General features: G+C 36.4%; 1 protein-coding gene and 1 non-coding gene across 2 annotated transcripts in view; both read right to left on the reverse strand.

Moving 5' to 3' along the window:
* Positions 1–20,947: 20,947 nt before the first annotated feature.
* On the reverse strand, positions 20,948–21,093 carry LOC149843760 (small nucleolar RNA snoR145). Its single transcript, XR_016431286.1, has one exon. It is a non-coding gene; the product is annotated as a small nucleolar RNA snoR145 (small nucleolar RNA).
* A 3,074-nt stretch (positions 21,094–24,167) lies between these two features.
* LOC149843761 (golgin candidate 3-like) overlaps positions 24,168–24,954 on the reverse strand; it is a 30,505-nt gene continuing 29,718 nt past the window's right edge. The window contains exon 14 of the mRNA XM_090000050.1: positions 24,168–24,685. Within this exon, the coding sequence (XP_089856176.1) occupies positions 24,398–24,685 (288 nt within the window). The 3' untranslated portion in view covers positions 24,168–24,397. The remainder of the gene's footprint in view (positions 24,686–24,954) is intronic.

Here is a 24,954-nt window from a genome sequence, read left to right on the forward strand (position 1 = left end):
TGTAAGTTTGAAACCCAATAATACTAATGTATAACCGGTGGGTGGGTCGGACTAACCTCATTTTTGCCTATCTAAAAAAAAAAGATAAAAAAAAAATTTGTTAGCCCAAAACTCTAAAGGCCAGATTAGACAAAGCAATCTATTAGAGGTTGAGGCAGCCAACATAGATTTTCTAGGACATGTTGGGTGCTAACATTCTCCAAGTTTCTCTCTTTTGGTCATAAGTTTCTCTCCTTTTGGTCATATCTTTGGCTCATCGGCTTAACGAGTATTATGCGATGATTTAAAAGCATTTTTTGTTTAAAATTACCAGAAACATACTCAATCACATAAGGAATTTGGTTCGAGGCGCAAATATAAGCACTATTTTTAAAGCAACAATTGCCCCTTTAGAATTGATTCTTCGGTGCAATAGAGTTGATAACTTTGCTTTCAGAACACAATCAACCCATGCGTTATCGCATTAAACACAACTCCATCTTGCACGCGATGATCACCTTTAAGTAGCTTTAGGTAGGAAAAGTGAGAGGTGAAACACAAGAGAATGAAATGATACATATCGCAAAGGATTCTTAGTATATATAAACTTGGATGAATAAATGTTTAACGATCACGAATACATGTCTAAATGTTCAACAATCACAAATAAATGTATAACGGTCATATGCTAATGGCTAGAGGCTAACAATCCAAAAAGAACTAAATCCCTAAGGGCAAGGGGTAAGCCTATAGAGTTTTACACTACACCGTAAGTATAGCACGACTGTGTCTCTGATCCGGTGTGTGATTTCTCTTCTCTGTGTAAACATAAAAAAAAAAAGTGTCAAAACAATCAATTCCTCTACCAACTAATCTAGAAGAGGATAAAAAGTCAACATCAAAATAGGTACGGCCATGAGCTTATCTAAGCTAGGTTGGTTGGTCAAGGTTAAGTTAAATATAATCAAGAGTTTAAGCTTGGTAAAAACATAATTTTGAGATATATTTCAATAATCCCTCGCTTGGATCAAAATTATGAAAAGAATAAAGTTACTCATGAAAGCTATGTATAAATGAAAGTACTTTTTGGATTTGAACATTTACCTAGTGCAATTTAGATACCGTAACACACACATTCACTTCAAGTCATAATATAAGTCTATCATATTTAAGGTTGAACATTAAGGGTATTGCTGAGTGCTCTAGAGACAAGCCTAAGTCTAATAGAAGGATAGGTCGTTGTATTAAAAACCTCATATGAGGTGTGTCAAGCATATAGAGAGCCATATGTTGCTCTTTTTCGATCACGAGTGTTACAGTTAAAAGATCATCGCATACTCTCAAAACAAGAGAGAAAAGCATTAATGAGTTATTTCAAAAACTCAAATTTATAATCCACAGTAGCTATAGTAGCTATAAAAGGCAAGCTTATCCTAAACCAAGATCTTATGTTATATATTCTAAGGATTCTTCCTACTGAGTATGCAGCTTTTAGAATCTCTCTCTGTCTACCCATTTAGATCACACCCCCATAAACCAGCTTTATAGCCTCCTCCTCAAGAAGCACATTTAACAGATTATGTAATATCCAGCAATATCTAGCTATGATGTCACACCAGAAGCAAATGTCAATCAATAATCAAATAATAATTCTAGCAATGAACGTGGCAAATTTTTTTTGCAAAGAGGAGGATTCAAAGGCCGAAGTTGTGGGGGTCAAGGTGGATGATTCTTCAATAATCAGAACATGCCATGTGTTACTAACAAAATTGCGAAAAACAAAATCACACAACCCGCCAATGTCATATGCTTCAAAGAGAAAATCCTTTTGATTTATTACCCATGACCTATCATGCATCTACAACAGGTTATTCAGATGAATAATGGTTTTCGAACTCATCATATGACACGATATTTGAACTCTCTATCTCTTCATTATGATTATTAAGAAAGTGATAAAGTCAAAGTTGGTAACGGGACAAGTTCGCATATCACATATTTGTGATTCTATTTTATCTAATGTTGAAACTAAATTTTTTTTACGAGATATATTGTATGTTCCTCAAATTAAGAAACAACTATTATCTTTTCAAAGATTTACTCAACATAACAATGTTGTGTTTGAATTTCACCAATCTCCCCAATATCCTTCCTTAAAAGTGACTTGTGCCAAAGTCTAATGATTGTGGGAATGTTGTTGGTAGAAGACTACAAGAGTAAATTGTACTTTTGGGTAAAGCCCAATTATTGTAGGGGCATCATTGTTAGAAGACTACCATGAGTAAGAATTAGAAAATTGTATTTCTAACAAAGTAGATGCTTTCATAAGAATTCAAAAGGTGGGGAAATGGGTTCCTCTCAAAAAGATGGACTGCACTACTTCTACATCATGGAGTTCTCTAGAGAGAGCAAGGGAGGGCAAGTCGCGGCCAAGTCTGCGCCATGAAGCAAGAAGAGAGAGATTGGGAAAGAAAGAATTGTAAAAAGAAATATTATTATTAATAAAAAAAGAGGAGCTCGCCACCATGTGGATGGGGTTAATGTTGGAATTGGTTTTTTTTTAATCGGGTTATATAGTAGGATGGGATCTATTCAAGCCAGGTGAAGTCAATAGAGTTGGGTCTTTTGAACCTCACACACCCATCCAGCTCACATCTGATGGATTGGGTCAGATCTACTTTGATATAGTTCAATCTAATCAATTTGGATTGTCATAGTTTGAATCAGGCTGATGTAGAGCATCTTAAAGATCCAAACTTTGAAGATGAATTAGATCCAATCCAGAATGTGATTCAGGGCAGATCCAATCGTGCAGGACTATCAGGATCCAATTGGATCTCTGCCAACCCAGAACATTTTGATTATCGTGCTACAATATCTGAGATATTTTGCATATTTCTCAGAGATTGTATTTCTATTATTCGATTCTATTTTGGCATGTGAGGAATCACATTTTTTTTATTTATAATCTTTTTATTTTTATTTTTTTTAGGAGTCGAATTATACGGATCCGGATAGTTCTGGTGCCCTGTAGGATCTCTTTTGTGGTACTAGAGGGTGTATGGGGAATGTGGGTAGTTTTTATTTTTTCGCATTTGCATTTTCTAATGCGTTTTGTGCAAGATCCAGTTCGGTGCATATTTTAGATTTGGATCAAGATCGGTTTCCAAAGGGGGTCCTAGTTGCCGCCATTTTAGAGTGGACCATCTTGGACCTCATTCAAAATCTCAGTCTTGACTGGTCCAAGTCAAATATAGCGGTTGGACCTTTTAATACACATGGCCAAAATTAGCACAAGTCAAATCCTTTTTTTAGAGCATGGTTTGTGAAGGCCATTGGCCTCTTTAATGTGGCTCTTCCCCATGCTCCAGAGCCTTTATGAGTGGAAGTCTACCAAGGGGGAGGGGGAGACTTCTTCATTTTCAAAAATTATTGTGTGGCTGGTTGGAGAGAGAGAAAAAAAGTGATTTTTTGTGTGGCTGGTTGAAGGAAAACTCCTTTGGTGAAGGTAGAACCGAATCTCATCTTTTGAGTGTGGAAGGTGATCTTTTGAGAAGATCGACCTTGGTGTGGTTGTGTAAACAATTTGTTCGCGAGTGCTGAGCTTCAAAGAGGGTGCTCGATCTGTTGTTCGTGAATATACATTTGGTGTTGGCTTCTTTCCGGTGACATCCCATTGCAACCATCTTCTAGATAAAATCGTTGGTTCATTGTTTACATGCCATTGTTATCTTCTATATTTATTGTTGTTTGTTGTTTGTTGTTTGTAGGCTTCAAGTAAACCTTTTGTTGTTTGATTGGAATGAATGTTTGAAGTGTTTTCATTATTAAGTGATTATGTTGTTTGTAAGATTTCCAGTTCTATTTGTTATACCACAAGTCAGTTTTCTTGTAAAAACCCGGATTCCTAAATCTTGAGTCGTCTAGAACAACTCCAAAAAAACAATCGTATCGGCCTCGATACTGATCTTTTTCCGGCGTTCTTTAGCTTCTTGGAAATCTAAGACATTTTCCTACAACTTTATAGTTGAGTCGATTTGGTGAATCGGCCGTCTGAGTCCCTGAAAAGTGCTATCAAAGTCTCAGACTGACAGGAATTCATTGTCACCAGTTTGGTTCAAAACACTCCTAGTAGTGTTCGGTATTTTTTTGTTATCTGGAGATTTCCTACATGAACATTTAATTTGTTTGATTCTGTGAAAATCTAGAACCTTGATCTAAAATTTTCATGTTTTGAGTTTCAATTGAATCTTCATTTAAGTGCCTCAAAAATATTAATTTTTGCTACTGCTGTCGAATAGTGGAAAATTTAGTTCTTTATTAATATCTCATACAATTTCCCAAATTTAAAAATTCGTAGAGCCTTGTAGAAAACTCAGAAAATTCTAAATCTTGGTTCGCTGAAAAGGTCTGAATCTAACCTTCGATTTCTCAGTTGGTAGTTTTTGCAAACTCTACTGTTTTCATGGTTGAAAACTCCTTCGAACAGACTGTCTGTAGAATCCAGAAGTTTGTCATAGCCGTGTTTGTTAGTCCCAGTTTTGAGTCCGTAGAACAGACACCGCTGGTTCGAATCCAGTGATTTTGGATTCATTAGAAAGATGTGTGAATCGTGCACAACTTTTATTTGGGTTGTATCTGTCGAAGCAGAGTGCACGGGTCCTGAAATTCTGTTTCTCAGAGTCTTATTCAAACTCATTATCATATAAGCTTCCGCACGTGTCAAGATCTGTTTGGATCTTGGGTAGTGGATCGGTGCGTACCGAGTCCACATCATGATATTGCATCATTTTGGTATCAAAGCGAGTTGTCGAATTTTTTAATTTGACATGATTCCTAATGTAGTGGGAAGGTCGAAAAAATTTTAGGATCCATGAGCTATGTCTGGCAAACCAGATATAGGAGTCAAAGCGAGTATATTCCTGAAAAAGACATTCGCAACCTTAGGTATGAAACTGAAACTCTATGGCGTAAAATCAAAGATCTAAGTCGTAGGATAGAAGATTTTACCGGGGAATGAGAGAGTGCCTCCAAGCACAGCCAGTGCGGTTCACGAGGAATGCGTAAGACATTATTATTACTCTGATCAAGAATTTTAGTCAGAACAAGATAAGAAAGCTCAGAATCTGCAAAGTCAACTTCAAGCTGAGCAAATGTGAATTACAGGGATAAAATCAAAGCTTTGTGAACTGGAATTAGAGGAAAAGCTTCATCATAGATTGGATCTGCTTTGATCCTTAAGGGCGTATGGGTGGTTCGACTCCGTTCGTGGGTCTGGTGCTCTAAATCTAAAGGTCCATTATATGAATTTTTCATAAAGGGAATCGAGGCAGAGTCCTTGTTCGCTCATCTCATCCTTTAGTCCCCGACCCAACCCCACCTCATTTAAAGCTGATAATTATAGGGTTAGGTTTGAGGAAATCTCGTGTGTGAGTTGCAAGGACGAAGAAAGTTTTGTTTCTTCTGACTTAAGATCTCAACAATTCGAAGAAGTCATAATGGAAAACAAAGATTGGGATAGCGAAGAAGAGTCCTAGTGTGAAGAAATTAATCGCGCTCTTGTTATTTTCATAAAGGATCCTCCCGATGAGCCTTTTCGTGAAATGGTTGGTGGGCCGATATTCGATGAGGAAATTAAGAAGGAACCCTCACCTGAATTTGAGGATGTTCCTATGAGTGGATTCATTACTGATCCAGAATTTGAAATAACGTATGAAGAGATGCCCCACATCTCGTCATTTTGGAAAATAGACCATCTGGAAGATCTGTCCTATGTCAATCTTGACGATCCGGTCTTCGAGAAATTTTATGAACCCATGGACGTTTCGGTTTTGCCTCGAGTGGCGTCTGACATGATTGTCGATATTGTTTCATTAAGTCTTATTAGTACATCCACTGTCGAGTCAATTTTCGAAATTGAACAAGTGGATTCTATTGATGAGGAACGCCAAAAAATGCATGACCATGAGCACTTAGATATTGAATATTCTCTTAGTACACCATTAGAAAATTCTGAGCCTCATGTGAACCCTAAATGTGATTCGAGTAAAGTTGAAATGACAATCATGTACACCCCAAATTTATTTTGGAAACGCCAAGATTTAGTTGATCATGTTGATTTTGCATCCTTCATAAATCCTCATAGTAAGTTTGAATTATTTTTACATTGTCTTGCTTGTGACTTGCCTTATAATTGCCAAAATTTTAGTAGAATTTTTGAATTGCATGATAAATAGTCATATGTTATCCATTGTTGACCCAAATTTTGTTATTATTTGCAGTGTGTTGATGCAAGGTCACATTATTAAATATAATGTCTTAGACGCTTTTGAGATTCAATTCCATTATTCTGCTTTGAATTTATCTGAATTGCATTAAATAGAGCATATTGCATTACATTGCATCAAATATTAGTGTCATTCTTATAGAGAATTTCCCGTACTGTTTAAGTCTATTCTTATTGCCTTGAACAAATTCTGTTGATTGTATTTTTGACTTTTTACAGAGATTATGGAGCATCGCTTGAGAAGAACCAGGCTTCGAGGACGAAGCCTTTCGATCCAGAGGGAATGATGAAAAGCATCCTGAAGATCTGAGCTTTGAAGATGAATTGGATCCAAATCTAATTCCCAAGATCTAATCCAGGATGCGATGCAGGGCCGATCCAATCGTGCAGGACTATCAGGGTCCAATTGGATCTCTGTCAACCCATACTGTGAACACCCCAAATTTTTCAAAATCTTTTAAATATTCCCTTTTTGTCCCTAATATCATTTTCTGAGCAATTGAGCCACTTTTAAATCTAAATTCTAGTTCATTTCTCAAGTTTTACTAAAATTAAATTCAATTTATATGTTTGGCGTGATTTCGGATACGGATCCATTGTTTATATCCAAATCTGAGTCTCGTTGTTCAAAGTTTAAATTAAAAATTACAGAAAATACCAAAAAAAAGTTTTCAAATAGCTCGAACAGTCCCTCCGACATTCATTTGGATCCATCATGTTGTATTTCTCGATTCGAGTATCAAAACTCGAACATTTTCTCAAAACCTGGGTCCAAACCCATTCTTTTGAAGAAATTTCCCCAAAATAACCTTGATTTTTCAGAAAAACCTTTCTTTTATGAATATTTTGAAATTTTGTAAAATTAGTATTAATTTTCTTAGTTTTTAGAGTTTTGTTTTCAAAAATACAAAAATATGTTTAAAATTTCAAAGAAAAGAACAAAAAAATAAGAAAATTGAAAAAGAAAACAATAGAAAAATTCCAAAAATTCAGAAAAATATGCAATTGAAACCTTTTTTTTGAAAACCGTTTTGTTAAAACCCTCTCTTGAAACCTCCTTTTGAAAATAAAAACCATTTTTTAGAAAAGTTCTGAAAAGGAGACCCCTCTTTGTAAATTTGGGAAAATGGCAAACAGCCATCTCCCGCGCACTCCTCCCTCTCGCTTTGCTACCCATCGATCTCCAACCATCGCTTGGGTTTTCCTCCCTCCATCTCCAACAAATCCCCTCTCGAAGGCTCTTCTTCATCTTTAAAAGGGGGTCACGCAGGAGAAGAAAAAGATCTGTCTCCTACCTCTCCATCAGCATTCCTTTCTTCTCCTTCATCCAGTCCCCTCCTCGCATCTGAGTTCTTTCTCAGCTCCTCCCATCGATTGAAGAAAACCTTGCAGTATAGGGAAGCAAACCAGCTTCTCTCTTCCTGGTCGGCCGAAGGATTTTTTTTTTTTACCTCCAAAAGAACTACCCGATCGATCAAGGGTGTTAGCCTCTCTGTATCCATCCTGCAACACCAGATGATCCGGTAGGTACCTCATCCCTTCTTCTTTCGGTTTCTCCCCGATTAGCAGAAAAAGATCAAAACCCTCTGCAAATCAGGTAAGAATCTCTTTCTCTCGTCTCTGATTTTCGACTTCCTTTGTTCCTGCTCCCGTTAACGCACCAAAGGTGGTGTTGGATTGCCTATAGCAATCCCGACTCATCCCCTGTGCAACAACAACGGAATATTCATTCCGACATTTCTTTCATGTTTATTAAGTTTTCTTGGGTTTCTGATCAAATGTCTGCTTATATTCGATTTTCTTATTCTCTTTTTCATTACCTCATTTTTCATTTACGTTTTAGATCTCTCATTCCTGATGAATTCCTGTTTTATTTTGATTGTTTGTTGATTTTTAAATCTCTGTTTTCGCTTTTTATGATTTGTTGATCTTGATCGTCATAGTGAGTTTACATTCTCAATTCACATAGCATCCAGCATATATCATCCCCTTTTATCACCCACATCATCCCTGGTAATCGTGGCAACAAAGCTGCAACGGAGGTCGTGCAACGTTGATATACACTGTTGCATCCGCACGTTGTTAGCAATAATAAAGTTATAGCTTAGTAAGTTCTGCAGCCTCTGCTGTGTGTTATTGACCTTCTGATATAATGCTTCAGGAAGTAATTGAGCGTTAAAGTATAAAGACCACAATAGTGATCGCTATTGGATGCTGCTAAAGTAGATCTCATTGGATGGTGCATAGGTAGCAATAACAATTGTAGTTGTTATTTTGTTCCTCTGCATGAGCAAAGATTCTAGCAATACGGCATGACTATCAATACCTTTTCCAGAATAAAACATGTAACCTTCGTTCAGTCCTGGCATAAGACTCGTTTGATAAGAGGTTATCCATGAGAGCTATTGAAGAATCTCTTTCTACTAGTGCAAATGGTCATGCTAGTCAAATTATCAACGTTGATTTGCTTGAAGACCTTATCAACAAGGCTAAAATAATAAAACACTGTCAAACCAAGCTGATGCATCTGTGTGTTAGAATATGCAGCTCCCCAGTTGATTCTTCTGCAAAGCCCCTACGTTCTTCAGATGCATCCAGGAAACAGCAGAAGCTAATTTTACATATAACACAAGTTCTGGTAGGACACTTTCAAAGAAGTCGTTGGACATGGCAATGAGACACATGGATATAGGTCGCAGCATCCCTGAGAGATGGAGGCCTCTTATGATGAATGTTCCTGCTTCCTCTATATACAGCATCAGATCCAGGCCTGCAAAAAACAAGCTCGTCAGCATTCTATATTCGCCTCTCGCTGCAAGCAGCAATGCTAGTCCAGAACAGAGTGTTAGCTTTTGCTTGGATGGAAGTAAAAATTAAAGGCAAGGATTTAGTCTGTGAAAAAGGTTATTACTCTTCCCTAGCAAGTCAGCCTGAAGGTGCATCTGGGAGGAGCAGCAGTGATTATGCTAATTGCCTTCACAATCCAGAAATCAGAGAAAACCATGTCTAATATCATCCATGTCACCATCCTTCCCTCCACTTAGCCTGATTCATTCCAATACCACATTCCACATTAGCCCTTCTGCATTATCCTTTGTTTCCTGTTCTCATAATCTATGCCATTGATTTTTGTTCCTTACAAATGTTTTTTTTTTTTTTACAACCTGCTCCATCCCATTCCATTGGCCTTGCAGCATCATAAGTTGTGGAATTAGCGTTGGCAGAATACTTTGCATTCACTTGTACTTTTGCTTCTTTAAATTCTGCATAGGTATAACTTTTGCATAAACATAATATTTGCATAAGTATGGCATTTGCATTCCAGCAATTGATTAGTCATAGTTTTTCCAACATTGTTGCATTGTCACCTTCTGTGTGTATTAACATTATTCTGTTAAATATTGTTTTATTGCATCATAACAATGTTGCGTTCCCCAGTTCAACTCAACACTCACCCTACCCTGCTGCTGTCGCAGCACTACCTGTAGTCGCTCCGCTTCTCACGATGGCTAAGACTAGACATTTCCCATGGCTGTTGTTCACAGCATTTTGATGCCCTTTGCCCGCACCTTCAATCCCAATAATCCTCTGCACACTGGCCCCAATCACCAACTTAGCCCCTGCCCATCTTCACTACATCACAGTATGTCACTGTGTGCTATTCACGGTTCCAGTTCCATTCACTCCCCCCCCCCCTGCAACTGGATGGTTCAATACACCATAGCAGCACCTACTGGCTGCCAACCATCTGTTACATTCTCATGTCCAGTAGCTCCACTTACCTACTACATTCTCATGCACAAAAGCATAGTAGCCACACTACCTGCCACTGTAGTCTTTACACAGCCACCACACTATAGCCAATTAGCTTATCTGCCATTCATCAGCACAATGTTAGTTAAACATAAGGTTTAGTTCATAACATCTCACCTTGGCTGGTCTGCCAATTATGCATACACATTGGTCACATCTTTATGAGTTCAGCTATTTATACAACATGATAACTCATGCATCAAATATAGGTAATATAGGTAATATAGGTCTCACTGGTACATTGTCGTTTCCTGCATGTTGCATTAAGTACCTCCCCTCAGCCCCTATCATACAGTACAGTATAATATCCTTCATTGTTTTCATAAGTCCCTCATCTTCAGCCTTTATATCAGTTGTTCATTACATCATATATATTCATCAAACACTTAGCACTCTTCCCATCATCCACTGTTTGTTAGATATCCCCTCCTTTACTTAATGCTCATCACATCCGTATTCAACACATCACATATACCATATATAAGTATATATATTCTCCATTTCAATACAAATACCATGCTATCTATATACACATAATACATATATATATATATACATATATATATATACATATATATATATATATGCATATATGTACATAAGTATATGGCATTTTCCATCTTTCTATCATTTATACCTTGACATGTGAACAATTTTCCCATTGACATTCATGTGACAGGTGCAAATCTCTTCATATTAACCAAGTGTTCTTGCAGGGAATATGTGGAAAATATCATTACTTGGGGGTTGTAAATTCAAATTTTGTAATAAATTAGATCTTAATGAGAATTTACATTTCCTGCTTTAGATAGAATGAATGAGCATTGTAAATATCATAAATTGCTTATTTTCATGCTTTTTGCCTTTGTTTCTGAAAATTCACAAATGGTGAACCATGAATGGCACGTGCACCATTTCGTAAGAGGTAATTAATCCTAAGTTGATGATTTACATCAATGGCCATAGTCAGGATGTAAACAAAACTTAGGATTTTTATCTTTTATAAAATAACACTGATCCACACTGGATTCTTTTTCAAAATCATCATGTTTTCTCTAAATATTTTCCTCTTTTATCAGAATTTAACTTAAAGTTAACTCAAAATATATACCAATGGCCATAGTCAGGGTATATTGAGAGTTCATTTCATTTTAAATTCTATAAAATCACCAAATATATTTCATTCTTCTCTTGAATCTAAATACAGATTATTATATAATACATTCAATGACCATAGTCAAGGATATATTATATCTTGAATCTTATTTTAATTCATCTAAATAATGGAATAGCTTTTCAAAATCCAATTTCAAATTCATTCATCATTTAGGATAGAACTGCACCATATTTTCGAAATTCCTTTTTTCAGAAACTCCAAGTGATGTAAATATCTTCTTCAATCAATCTTCAATTCTTGTATAATCCAATTCATCTTTTCATTTTCAATTCTACTTCATTTTCAAACTCAAAGTCCAATTTAACTTCGAGATTTAAAAATTCATTTTATATTCAAAACTCCAAGTTCAATTTAACTTTAAGATTCTTTTCATCTTCTAAATTCCAAAATTCAAGCTCCAAATTCAAAGTCCAATTTGACTTTGAAAATCATTTGTATATTCAAGATTCAAATTCTAAATTTCATTTTCCAAGTTCAAATCAAACTTGGAAGTTCTTAATTCATCTTCTGAATTTAACAACTCCAAATCCATTTTAGGATCCAGGATTCAACATTCATATCGGATCTCAGACTTCATATCCAATTCCATTTTAGGATCCAGAATCCAATTTCACTTTAGATCTCAGGCTTCAGATCCATAATCCATTTAGGATCCATAATCCATTTAGGATCCAGAACCCAATTCTACTTTGGATCTCAGACTTCAGATCCAATTCCATTTTAGGATCCAGAATCCGATTCCACTTTGGATCTCAGACTCCAGATCCAATTCCATTTTAGGATCTAGAATCCAATTCTACTTTGGATCTCAGACTTCAGATCCAAAATCCGTTTTAGGATCCAGAACCCAATTCTACTTTGGACCTCAGACTTAAGATCCAATTCCATTGTAGGATCTAGAACTCAATTCTACCTTTGGATCTTAGATTTCAGATTCAATTTTATTTAGGATCCAGAATCCAATTTCATTCCCAATTCTAGATTTCAAATCCAATTCCATTTTCAGATCTCATATGAACTTCCTAAATACATTTTTATACCATTTGATTTTCTCGGATCCATCTTGATTTTAAATTTGAAATTCAAATTCCATTTCAAATACTCATTTCCTTCCTAAATCCATGATTAAATTCAAAGTCCATTTCTGACTTTGAAGCCTCATTTTTTTTTGTTATCATCTTCAAATCATTCTCTCTGAATTCAAAGATTTATTTTCCTAAACTTTGATTACTTCAAAGACTTAGAACTTCTCTGATCTATCTCAAGTTCTAAGTTAGATTCAATTATTTCTTCACTCCATTATCAAGATCATCTCAGAAATACTTGGAAATTTTTTAAAACATCTTTCCAAAGAGCATACATCTTTGCATTGCACAAGCATGATTATTTGTGCATTTAGATTTAGAATAAATCCTTAGATGATATTTAGGCGAAGCAAAAAGACATAGATTCGATCCTTGGTTCGATTACGCCTGGTAAAGGCGCCAGGAACGGTCGAACCTCGTATCGACGAGCGAATCCCGTCTCTCCATTTTTCCGCAAATATTTTCAAAATGGAGGCGAGTTATTTGCTAAATATTTTCAAATCAAGGTCAAGTGAAAACCCGCAAAAGAGTTCCTCTTCTCTCTTTCTTTCTTTCTTTTCTCTTCTCTCTTTCTTTTCTGTCTTTTATTTCTCTCCTTTCAAAAAGGAGGAAAATAGAGGTCAGAAAAAGGAAAAGAGAAGGAAGAGAGAGAAACCACAAGAGAGGAAAATTTTTACGATGATCACACATACCCATTTTGATTATTGTTCTACAATATTTGAGATATTTTGCATCTTTCTCAAAGATTGTATTTCTATTATTCGATTCCATTTTGGCATGTAAGGAATCGCGTTAATATGTTTTTTTATTTATAATCTTTTTATTTTTATTTTTTTTAGGAGACAGATTCTACGGATCTGGATAGTTCTGGTGTCATGTAGAATCTCTTTTGTGGTATTAGAGGGTGTATGGGGAATGTGAGTAGTTTTTGTTTTTTCGCATTTGCATTTTCTAATGCGTTTTGTGCAAGATCCAGTTCGGTGCATGTTTTGGATTTGGATCAAGATCGGTTTCCAAAGGGGGTCCTAGTTGTCGCCATTTTAGAGTGGACCATCTTGTACCTCATTCAAAATCTCAGTCTTGACTGGTCCCAAGTCAAATATAGCGGTTGGACCTTTTAATACACATGGCCAAAATTAGCACAAGTCAAATCCTTTTTTTAGAGCATGGCTTGGGAAGGCCATTGGCCTCTTTAATGTGGCTCTTCCCCATGCTCAAGAGCCTTTATGAGTGGAAGTCGACCAAGGGGGAGAGTGAGACTTCTTTATTTTCGAATTTTGTTGTGTGGCTGGTTGGAGAGAGAGGGAAAAAATGAAATTTCGTGTGGTTGGTTAAAAGAAAACTTCTTTGGTGAAGTTAGAACTGAATCCCATCTTTTGAGTGTGGAAGGTGATCTTTTGAGAAGATCGACCTTGGTGTGGTTGTGTAAACAATTTGTTCGTGAGTGTCAGCTGCTCCCCGGCGACATCCCATTGCAGCCATCTTCCGTATGAAATTGTTGGTTCATTGTTTACATGCCATTGTTATCTTCTACATTTCTTGTTGTTTGTTGTTTGTTGTTTGTAGGCTTCAAGTAAACCTTTTGTTGTTTAATTGGAATGAATGTTTGAAGTGTTTTCATTATTAAGTGATTATGTTGTTCGTAAGATTTTCAGTTCTATTTGTTATAACATAAGTCGGTTTTCTTGTAAAAACCAGGATTCCTGAATCCTGAGTTGTCTGGAACAACTCTAAAGAAACGATCGTGTTCGCCTCGATATTGATCTGTTTCCGGCGTTCTTTAGCTTCTAAAAAATCTAAGACATTTTCCTACAACTTTATAGTTGAGTCCATTTGGTGAATCGGCTGTATGAGTCCCTGAAAAGTGTTGTCAAAGTCTCGGACTGACAGGAATCCACTGTCACCAGTTTGGTTCAGAACACTCCTAGTGGTGTTCGGTATTTTTTTATTATCTGAAGATTCCCTGCATAAAAATTAATTTTGTTTAATTCTGTGGAGAGCTAGAACCTAGATCTAAAATTTTCATGTTTTGAGTTTTAATTGAATCTTCGTTTAGGTGCCTCAAAAATATTAATATTTGTTGTTGCTGTCGAATAATGGAAAATTTAGTTCTTTATTAATGTCTCATAGAATTTCCTGAATTCAAAAATTCGTAGAGCCTTGTAGGAAACTCATAAAATTCTGAATCTTGGTTCGTTTGAAAGGTCTGGATCTGACCTTCGATTTCTCAGTTGAGAGTTTTTGCAAAGTCCACTGTTTGCATGGTCGAAAACCCCTTTGAATAGACTATCTGCAGAATCCAGAAGTCTGTCATAGCCGTATTCGTCAGTCCCAGTTTTGAGTCCGTAGAACGAACACCGCTGATCCGAATCCAGTGATTTTGGATTCGTTGGAAAGTTGTGCGAGTCGCGCACAACTTTTATTTGGGCCGCATCTGTCGAAGCAGAGTACACAAGTCCCAAAATTCTGATTCTCAGAGTTCTGTTCAGACTCATTATCGTATATGCTTTCGCGCGTGTCAAGATCCATTTGGATCTTGGGTCGTGGATCGGTGTGTACCGAGTCCACACTGTATACGACTTGAATCAAGCCAAGTTGGAATGTATGGTCTATTGCATTTATATAAAACTCATAATGGATAGAGATAATTCAAGCTAGATTGAATCAATTAAGATTAGGTTGAATCAGACACTAGATTTAGTTGAAGATGAATAGTCCTAGTGGACCCTATTAGATCAGTTTGGATCCAGTAAAATTGTATTGATCAAATTAAACATGTTCAACTTAGAAGAACCAGGTTTGTCATAACATAAACCAAGGTTGTTAAATGCGATAAGGCGAAGTGAGGCATTGAACCTGTTATGAAGCGAGGCGTAAGCCTCAAGGCGTTGAAGCGTAAGCTTCATGATCAAAATTACAAAATATATAATATTAATAAAATAATAAAAGTTTTAAATAAGAACTACTAATAAACGACAGTATAAAATAAATACTACTTTCCTATAATTAACTCGTATTATTTATTTTCTTATATGCATGCACATGTAAACCACAATTAAGTTAGACTCATAGTGCAAGATAAAGCAAGTTATATCTACAATCATGGAATCATATTGAATACATGTGGGGCCATCTCCAAATCGACCTGTTCTAGAAATACCTTCTATGTACAAAATTTTTGTTGTAATAATAGAGTTCAAATGCACAATTAATATAAAATAAGTTAATTCCTCAACTATTGTACAAAACTAGACCATGATAGAAATTAGTGTTTGGATCTTGTTATTCTAACATGTATGTAAATTTTTACAAGGGTTAAAGCAACATCTTATAATGTAACAAAGTTTGAACCCTTATAAAATCGTATTTTACTTTGAAAAATCATAATTCAATAGTCAATTAGTTGATTCTTACTATTTTGACCATGCTATGGGTTGGGTATGACCCGATTTGGACCCGTACTGAATTTGATAGGGTCAAGATTTGGTAACAAAGAAAGGAGTTTGATTACGGGTCAGACCCATGAAGTCCAATATGGTTTATGAAATTTTATACCAAAATCAGATACATCCCGAGTTCCATCCACAATTTTCAATGTAAAAAAATATTATTTTATCTGGTTTGGTTTATGTAATCCTTATCGGATCCAAGTATGGTCTTTCTAAAGAAATATCAGATCAGATCTGAATTTGAATCTAATATCGACACTTTCTACTCGGATCCGAGTACGGACTCACCTGTAGAATGTGTATAATTTAAGTATTATATTTGTTGAAAGTAGCTTCTGTTGGATCTAATCTCTGATTTGGATCCGACCCACTTACACCCCACTTGGGAAAGCAATCGAGCGAGGCGGTGTCGCCCAATAGTACAAAGAAAAGCTTAACGGTAATGAGGAAGAGCACAAGAAAATGAAAGAATGGCATGCCCACTACTCTCTCTCTCTCTCTCTCTCTCTCTAAGCCGAAGCCACCATCGCCGAAGAGAGACCTCTGCCAGAGATCGTCCCTCGCCGGAGAGAGAGATCCATTGTTGGAGGCTCACGCCAGACTTCCTCCACGGACCACCATTACCGGAGACAGCCGCCAGAGAGAGAGAGAGAGAGAGAGAGAGAGAGAGAGAGAGAGAGAGAGAGAGAGAGAGAGACCCCTTTTCCCCAAGTTCCTCGCTGCACCCTCTGCCCACTATTACTCCTCCATCATTAGACCACTGTCACCCTCATCAAACCTAGTTGCCTGTGAACCATCTTTCTCAAATCCTTCTTACCTTCCCCTATATCCACCTGATATCTTTACCACCTTCCTCAAAACCCTTAATCACGGAGAAGGACGACTCTCATACCTGAAGGAAGATCGTCAGGCTGTAGGATTTCATAGGTTTTGGCCGCCAGGGGTTTGAGCGATGGGGTTTGATCAACAGGTTTCAATAGTTTTTTATCGTTGGGTGATAAGGTTTTGATCGACAGGAGTTTGAGTGACAGGGGGGTTGAGCGCGTACGCCTTAGAAGCGAAGCGCGCTTCGCCTCGACGCGAGGTGTGCGCTTCACCCATGTGAAGTGTGTGCTTCAAGCCTGCAAGCGCCTCGGTTCCTTGAGCTTGTGCTTCGCCTCTAAGGCATACGCTTCAGATACTGAGGCGTTCGCCTCTAACAACATTGACATAAATAATTGGACCCAACTGAACTTATAGGACTAAAATTGGAGCTATTTCAATGTTGGACTCATGAACAAGTTTGGGGTCATACTCTCAGAAAAATCAAGGTCAAATCTTCTTAAACATTCTTAATAGTTGGTTTGATTCTATACTAAAATATTTAAGTGGTAAGTTCAAGAGTTCTGTAGTGTTTTGTGGTTATGGGTTGAGGACCAGTTATGAAACCAGATTTGACTCAAAACTTATGATGTTATTTGGATCAAGGTAGGATGCAAATTAAAACTTCATCATGGAATGATATATACATTGAGATATTCCATTCTCAATAAGGGGATAGATATTTGTGATTACTTTAGCTATTTGGACATATTTTGTTTTAAATTGGATGATCAGCCAAATAATAATTTTATAGGTCTTATGATATTTAATCGTAAGAGCTAAATTAAGAGTATTTGTTCAAATTGAATGTAAATATGTATATTATTTTGTTTAATGCATGTTAATGATTTTGATAATATGGTTCTTGTGGGTTGTTACTGATTTTAAGAATTAAAATTTAATTTTGAATTGAGGACTTTTAAGTTGCATGATTGAAAAATTTATGTGATATATGTTAAATTGGAGTCCCTTAAAATGAAATTACATATAAATGTACTTTTAGAAACTATTAATCATTCAATTTGGGTAAGTGATGATTATGTCATTGATAATTAGAGTTTTATGACATACTTACTAAGCATGATTGCTGTTGATGGACATAAAAGAATAATTATTTTATATACATTGAGATATAAATCAAATGCTGTTTTTCAAAGCTCTTTTGGTCATGGATGACTATTTAAAATAAGTGCATCTTGATACTTGTCTGACCATATATCTCATATGTATTCTACTAAAATAAATTAAAATTGTTTTTCAAAACATATAATGTTTAGTGTTTGAAAAATAATGAAAAGGTAAAGTTAGACAATAAGAATTTCATTTTGTATAAAAAGCAAACACAATATTATTAAATGGTCGCCATATGCTCAAAGTAAAAAAAAAAATACTGGGAGTATGTATATAATGTTTTCGTGATTGTGAAATAGTGGGGGTAACTTTTATTACACAATTTTTTAAAAAATTAAATCATGCATGGTTTTTCTTGTGTGAAATTTATACCAATTCTTTTATAAATTTCTAGCTAGTATTTATGATGACCTTATACTTTTGTACTACCTTAGTTATCAAATTCAAATGGTGAGTAGTAGCCATCTATTAAAAGATTAGACATTTGAGATATATATTTGCATGTATGAAAGATTATGTAAGTTATGTGACATGATATAAAACTCATATTTGCCTTATATATATATATAGGATTTAAAGGATATTAAATTGTTTATGTATGTTAATATGAGTCAAGTTGACTCCAACTTGACATGTTTATGTTTTCTTTGAAATTTGCATGACATGTGCTTTCAATAGATATAATAACTGAAGGTTTTCAAATTTTTGGGTATAGCATTTTAGTAAAATATTAGAGTTGGATTCCGATCAAAATTGGTATTGAACTTGACCTAATTTTAATTAATTCTCTTAGAACTCATATTGATATTTTTGTGCTTCATGTATGGGTTGAGGATGACATATTTGAAGATATTAATTAATGTAGTTACGAGTATTCTTTGAGATGCAAGTGAATTCAATTTAAAACTTAAAAGTAGGTAGGTATGTGATATGATATGATGAGTGTGAATACCGAGCCTAAAACTATTTATAACCTATATAAAATTTGTGTATAGAAGGATGACTTTAAGATAATATCTAAGACAAGAATTTATTTCAAGTCATGATGAAATATACTATTGAAAGAAAGCATTATATTTTATAGTGATGCAAATTGATGTAATATCCCATCAAGTAAAAACATAATCCTAACAACGTAAAACTTTGTTTGTCGTACTTACTATCTTTGTTCTAACAACATAAAATTCTATGAGCTTACCTCTTGCCTCCAAGAAGCCACCATGCTCTTGTGCAAGGAGTTACGCTTATAAGATTTGAACCTAGATCGCTTGCTTAACGGCCCATGCTCCATCTCACTACGCCAAACCCCTTTTAAGCAACAAGAACATAGTTATCGATAGATGTTTGAAATTTTAATTGATTAAATATCATTTTGAGATAACCATATTAATATGGTCACTAATTTTTAAAATTCTTTATGAATAAATATTGGTACAAAAGAAGTGGAAGAATCTAGACAAATTCTTGTCTGATTATGAAAAATACTAGGGAGTACATTTCTTTAAAATAAATTGAATTCATTTCAGGTTTTGTTTATTGTGTTTGGATTTTAAATTTATCCAAAATCTGACGTAGAGCTAGGATTTCTATTCAAGTATAAATACGTTATTTTGAGTGCTTTTATAATTAACCTGGTTGATTAATCATTCACGTAAATCTAGATCACAACGTAGTTCTTCACAAACCGGGTAAAACCAATTAGAATTAAATACTGAAAACATTGCTCTTCTTAATTTTTTCAATATTTTGACAGGTTTTCCTTGTTTCCTCTTTCTCCCTTCTTGTTCCACCAAGAAAACGAAGTTACTCCTTTACTCTGATTTTTTTTAGCTTTTTCCTGTCTTGTTCACTGGGTTTATGGTTTTCTTTGTGCATTCGTTTGCTTTTTCTTTCTATTTCTCATGTCCTATTTGCCCCTTGAGCTTAACCCATGTCCATCCCTTTTCCGAGTAACATGTAATTTTTGTGCAATCTTTAGCTCCAAACTAATATTTTCACTATAAACCAACCAGCTCAAACTCGACTCGTTTAACTCGTGTTCATTGGAAGCCTGAATTCAGCTTGGATCGTTATGAGAATGAGCCACTCGTTTACCAGCCCTTATCTTAAAAAGAGCTTGTCAATTTGTAGTGAAATTTCCAGACTATTTGTCATCTAGTCACTTGTAATTCTTAATATTCTAGGTCCAGATTTAGATAGAAAAAAAGAATTCATAAAAGAGAATGGCTCATGATTGGTTGAATATTTATGCAAGGCGTTGGTCCAAGAGAGTTATATACCTATCTTTGTATCATGGATTTAGAGTTGATAAACCAGATATAAATAGGATAAGTTTAAATAAGTATTCAGTATCCCTTTTATGTGCGTGTTTTGATGGCTTTCTAATTGATTCCCACAATGCCACTTAAATTTGCAAACATAGTAGGCGGTCCACTAGTGACATGCTTTTTAGATTCACGTTATGGTCATAGAATTGATAACAAATAAGTTTTATTACTTTTCTTATCTGATTTTTAAATAAAATAAACATTCAGGGCACGTTGTACCGTAATCAAAACGGTAGACTAGTATTTGATCCATCTTTTCTTACTATAAACACATGATTTTCTTATTAGGTTTTTACTCTTTTTTCTTTTTTTCCACTTTACGACCTCTATAATAAGAAATCCTGGGGTCGGAACAATACCGAAATATAAAGCTTTCCAACTAATGTTAATGCAGATTGACTAGAAAAGATCGAATTTGTCAATACATCCTCGATCTGTAAGAGAATGTTTAGGTCCACCCAAAACTCAACATAAGCTACAAGACTGATCTTCACCAAAATGTAATATCCCAACTTAAACCAATTTGGACAGGCGCGTGCAATGCACCACCCAAACACCTCCCTAAAAGAAATACCAACGTAGATCTCTAAAAAATGATTTGGACCAAAATCCATAAAACCACTTGCAGGGACAAAAAAGGAGTGAGATAAGCCATAGAGAGCAAAATCATTTCTTAAAATACCACAAAAATTAACGTCTCACAAAACATCATTGTTGAACTATCTCATCCCAAAAAAAAATCTAAATTTACCAAATATTTTAGGATCCCATGAGAAAGTTTGACGGTGAAGTTTCACCTTAACGGGCCTTTGGGTTCACAACTATTGCGTGTTAGGTATGCAAATGTAGCCAAGGATCCGGATGCTCCAAAAACGATGAGTTTTGGGCACCCTACGACTTGGCATCTCCCTTCATCTGCGAAGGTTCTTCTCTGCGTTAGGGAGGCCTCACTCTTTAGTCTGCCTCTCTGCTGGGACCTTCGCTCAAAGTCTCTTCTCCTTTTCTCTTTCATATTGACCCTTTCTTGGGATGCTTTTGGTTCTAATGACTGTGCGAACAGCGAGATGTAGACCGGAAAACCAACAGAGTGGATTTCCCAGCGGCCATCTCGGTCGCCAAACTTCCTTTACGAAGGCAAACTTGGGCGGAAGTGAATTCATGCAACAGATCACTCCCTCCATAGGTCCCTCGATGACGACCCACCCCCCAAAAAAACGAAAACCCATCAAGATATGATAAAGCAAAAAGAGACGTGCGACGGAATCCCTACAACAAATCACTCCATCTGCCCTCGGATCGGAAATACAACGACCCATCAGAATTGAAAACGAAAGCACCAACAGGAAACCATGAAGAAAAGGAAGAAATTAAGAGGATGCCGCAAGATGCTCAGAGAATACGAACCAATAACACCTTTTTCTCATCCTGTTGACGGAAAGCCCACAGTCCGTAGATAAAGAGTAGTTGGTCATCATGGCATCCCGGCAACATGGGGAAAGGGGAAAACAAAGAGAGACCGCCATCTATCTCTTCGCCGGATTCCGGCAAATGGGTAGCCCTTTAGGGAAAAAAAAACGTTACCGGAATCCGACCGACGGCATACGCTCTGGAGCAGGGGAAGATGGTATCGGGAAGAAATGGAGGCTAGGGTTTCAGCCATACGCTGCTCGCGTGATAAAACCCTAGAAACCATTTCACGCTTCATCTGCTAATAGGGTCCACAAGCCTTGTAATTTATAGGGGTGAATACGGATTGGATATAGGCCGGATCATGGTTGATCCGAATCTGACCGAGAATTTTAAGTAGCAAAATATAAACGTAATTCCCATATAGCCACCTAACATATGGGAAATTTACGTCTAGCCTTTCCCATATTGACTTTTATTAAAAATTACGACCGAAATTCTAACTTTCTTTTTATGATAATCCTGGGAAAAAAAAACTTTTACCGACCAACCACCTTGGTTGGCCTCCAGTTGGTAAAACCTTTAACCTTCGCTCCTTCATACCGTACACCCAACTTTGATCTTGCAGCAAAGGACGCCACTCGTGGGTTTCGAACTTGTGCATCTCTTCCAGATGCTCCAAGAATAGGTTTCATGCAGCCTAAAGGCCCCACACTCTTAGCTAGGTGGGTCAGCTTAAAGCGCTCAAGTTGAACAACAATGCCAGCTTCATACCTAAGGTGTGCATCCTTTGTCACAATATCAAAGTTGGGAATACTGTCAATGGCTCATGAAACCTCATTAGTTGTAGCTGTGAGTAGCTAGATTCATTATTTGCAGCATCCGATCAACCGAGTCATGACCCCTCCTAATCGACCTGGTTAATGGATTCACGATATTTGAAGCTTTTAAGGGGACGTTTGATGACAAGGACACTATGTTTGTGTCCAGTTTTGTTTTGACCCACCTTTGTCAAATTTTTGCATCAACCATGCTAGAACAATACTGTTTATGTGTCCTCCATTTGATTCAACATCAGAAATGTTTAAAAATTGTGTATTTTGATAAAAAAAAATCATATTCTAAGCATTAAAAGAAAGAAATTTAGATTAGCATGCAATTCAGAAATTTAAAGCATGTTCTAAAAAAACAGATTTAGCATGGTTGATTAAAATCTAAATCTCCTAAACTCTAAAACATATAAAAAAAAAATCAGATTTATCATCATTTTCTTAATAAATTACAAAAAATAAGGTTTAAAATAAAAAAACCTTTGAAATCTAAAGCATGTAGGAAAAAAATGCTTTAGCATCATTCATTCAATAAATTATAAAAATAAAGATTAAAATCAAAATCCTTAAAATATAAAGCATATCCAAAAAAAGATTTGAATTTAACATCATTCACTCAATAAATTGTAAAATAATGATTAAAGTACAAAATGTCTAAAATCTAAAGCATATTCGGAAAAAAACAGGATTTAGCATCGTTCACTCAATAAATTTCAAAAATTAGGATTAAAATACAAAAGTCTTAACACCTAAAGCATATCTAAAAAAAATCAGATTTAATATCATTCACTCAATAAATTAAAAAAATAAAGATTAAAATACAAAACTCCTAAAATCAAAATCATATCTGAAAAAAAATAATTTTATCAAACCCCAAACCTAAAATCAGGCAAAGGCTCGCTTAACAGTGGAGAGAGGCATGGACTGTGTGTGTGTGTGAGAGAGAGAGAGAGAGAGCACCTTCATAGGTGCCAAAGAGGAACACCGGTGAGGATTCTGCACCAGCAAGGACGCCACACGGGAGAGGTGTGTGGTGATGGGGAGAGAGGGGGAAAGGGGAGGAAGTATCGGGGTTCTCCTTTTTTCTTTTTCTTTTTCTTTTTTAAGGGGTGTCCATCACTGTTCAGTCATCCCTCCTCCATGGGGGAGGCAGAACGGTGATGGACACTGCCCACACACCCATACTGGACATGTAGGATGCCGTGTCCCGTGTGTTTGGCGTTTGCGTGGGCATGTGGGCCCCATGGCCCTAAAGGTACTTGAGTTGCCCCAGGGACCAAAAGGTACCCAATTTAAGCACAGATCCAGGCCACCAAACACAGAAGACAAAGGCCCATTCTTGCCCTATCTGCATCCGTTTGCAACGACCTTTCCAGAATGGTGAAACAGTGGCCATGTTGATTTGGCGAGTAAATGTTGCCATCTTAGAAACATCTTGGCCCATCTGCATTGAAATTCAAAGACCAAAGTCACGTTCTTACACTCGATCCCAAATCCAGGTGGATTTTGAAAAATGTCCATGCACAGAACTTCGCAAATATTTATATGCCCAAGAAAAGATCAGTCCACAAGGGTTCCGCTCATCTGGTAGGGGTACCTGGCTGAAGGGACATCACGAGTTTGAAACCCACGGGTACATGTCTCTTGCCATGGGCCCATGAGGCTGAAGCTGTGTACTCGGGTAGGCTGGGCAAGAAAAACCTGAGGTTTTTAAACCAATGAGCTCGCGAACAAGTTAGGCGATCATCTCCGATTATCTGAAAAAAGAAAAAAGACAGAAATGATCCTAGGAAAAAATAGGGAGTCCAAGAAATTATCCCATGAAGCAACAGGGAGTCCAATTCTTCAAGTAAAAATAAAGGTATTTAAGGTATTTACATTCTTTGGATACATAACTGCCAACAAGCAGCAAAAACAGCAAATACTTTAGACGACCATAAGAACACATTTGAAAACAAAAAACAAAAAAATGCAAGAATAGCCTCTGAAAAATTGGCTTATCTGTGCGCGCTTATACAAATGAACCTCTACCTTATACACAGACAACCGTTTTTAATGTTTAGGAAGACCTGAGAATTGATAACCACTTTCAGACGATGGAGATTGCGATGAATTCAAAGGTACAGTAGAGAATTCAGAGTCAGCATACTGAAACTGCTCAGCTCCTCTTGAAGATAGAGGCCCGGCAGATTGAGTCTTAGGACTGCTGTATGCTGTGCCACGAGTTCCTTCACGAGTTTGCCTAGTTCCTTCTGAACTTACACCAGCTCCTTCAGCCGCCCTCCTCTCTCTTTCCTGAGTTTCTTTAAGAAGGAAATCAACCCAGAGATCTGCAAATGACTGAAGAAAAGCAGCCATCATATTAGTAAGCCAGATTTTCATTTGATTCCTTTAATGTGCAAAACTAGATTACAATATTACAGACAACATTCAACAAAAGTTCAAAGATCACATTTTCTTATTGCTGGGACGACTAGACACAAGGACATTGTACCATTTTGAAACCCATCTTTAGTTTCATTAAACTTGTTTGAGCGTATCATATTTCCTGTAGCTAGAGCTCTAAAGGCAACTAGTACCAGTTCAAATCATACCACCTTTCATTTCAA

Source organism: Nuphar pumila, chromosome 3, assembly GCF_984573655.1.
Source record: "Nuphar pumila chromosome 3, dmNupPumi1.hap1.1, whole genome shotgun sequence".
Lineage (NCBI taxonomy): Eukaryota > Viridiplantae > Streptophyta > Magnoliopsida > Nymphaeales > Nymphaeaceae > Nuphar > Nuphar pumila.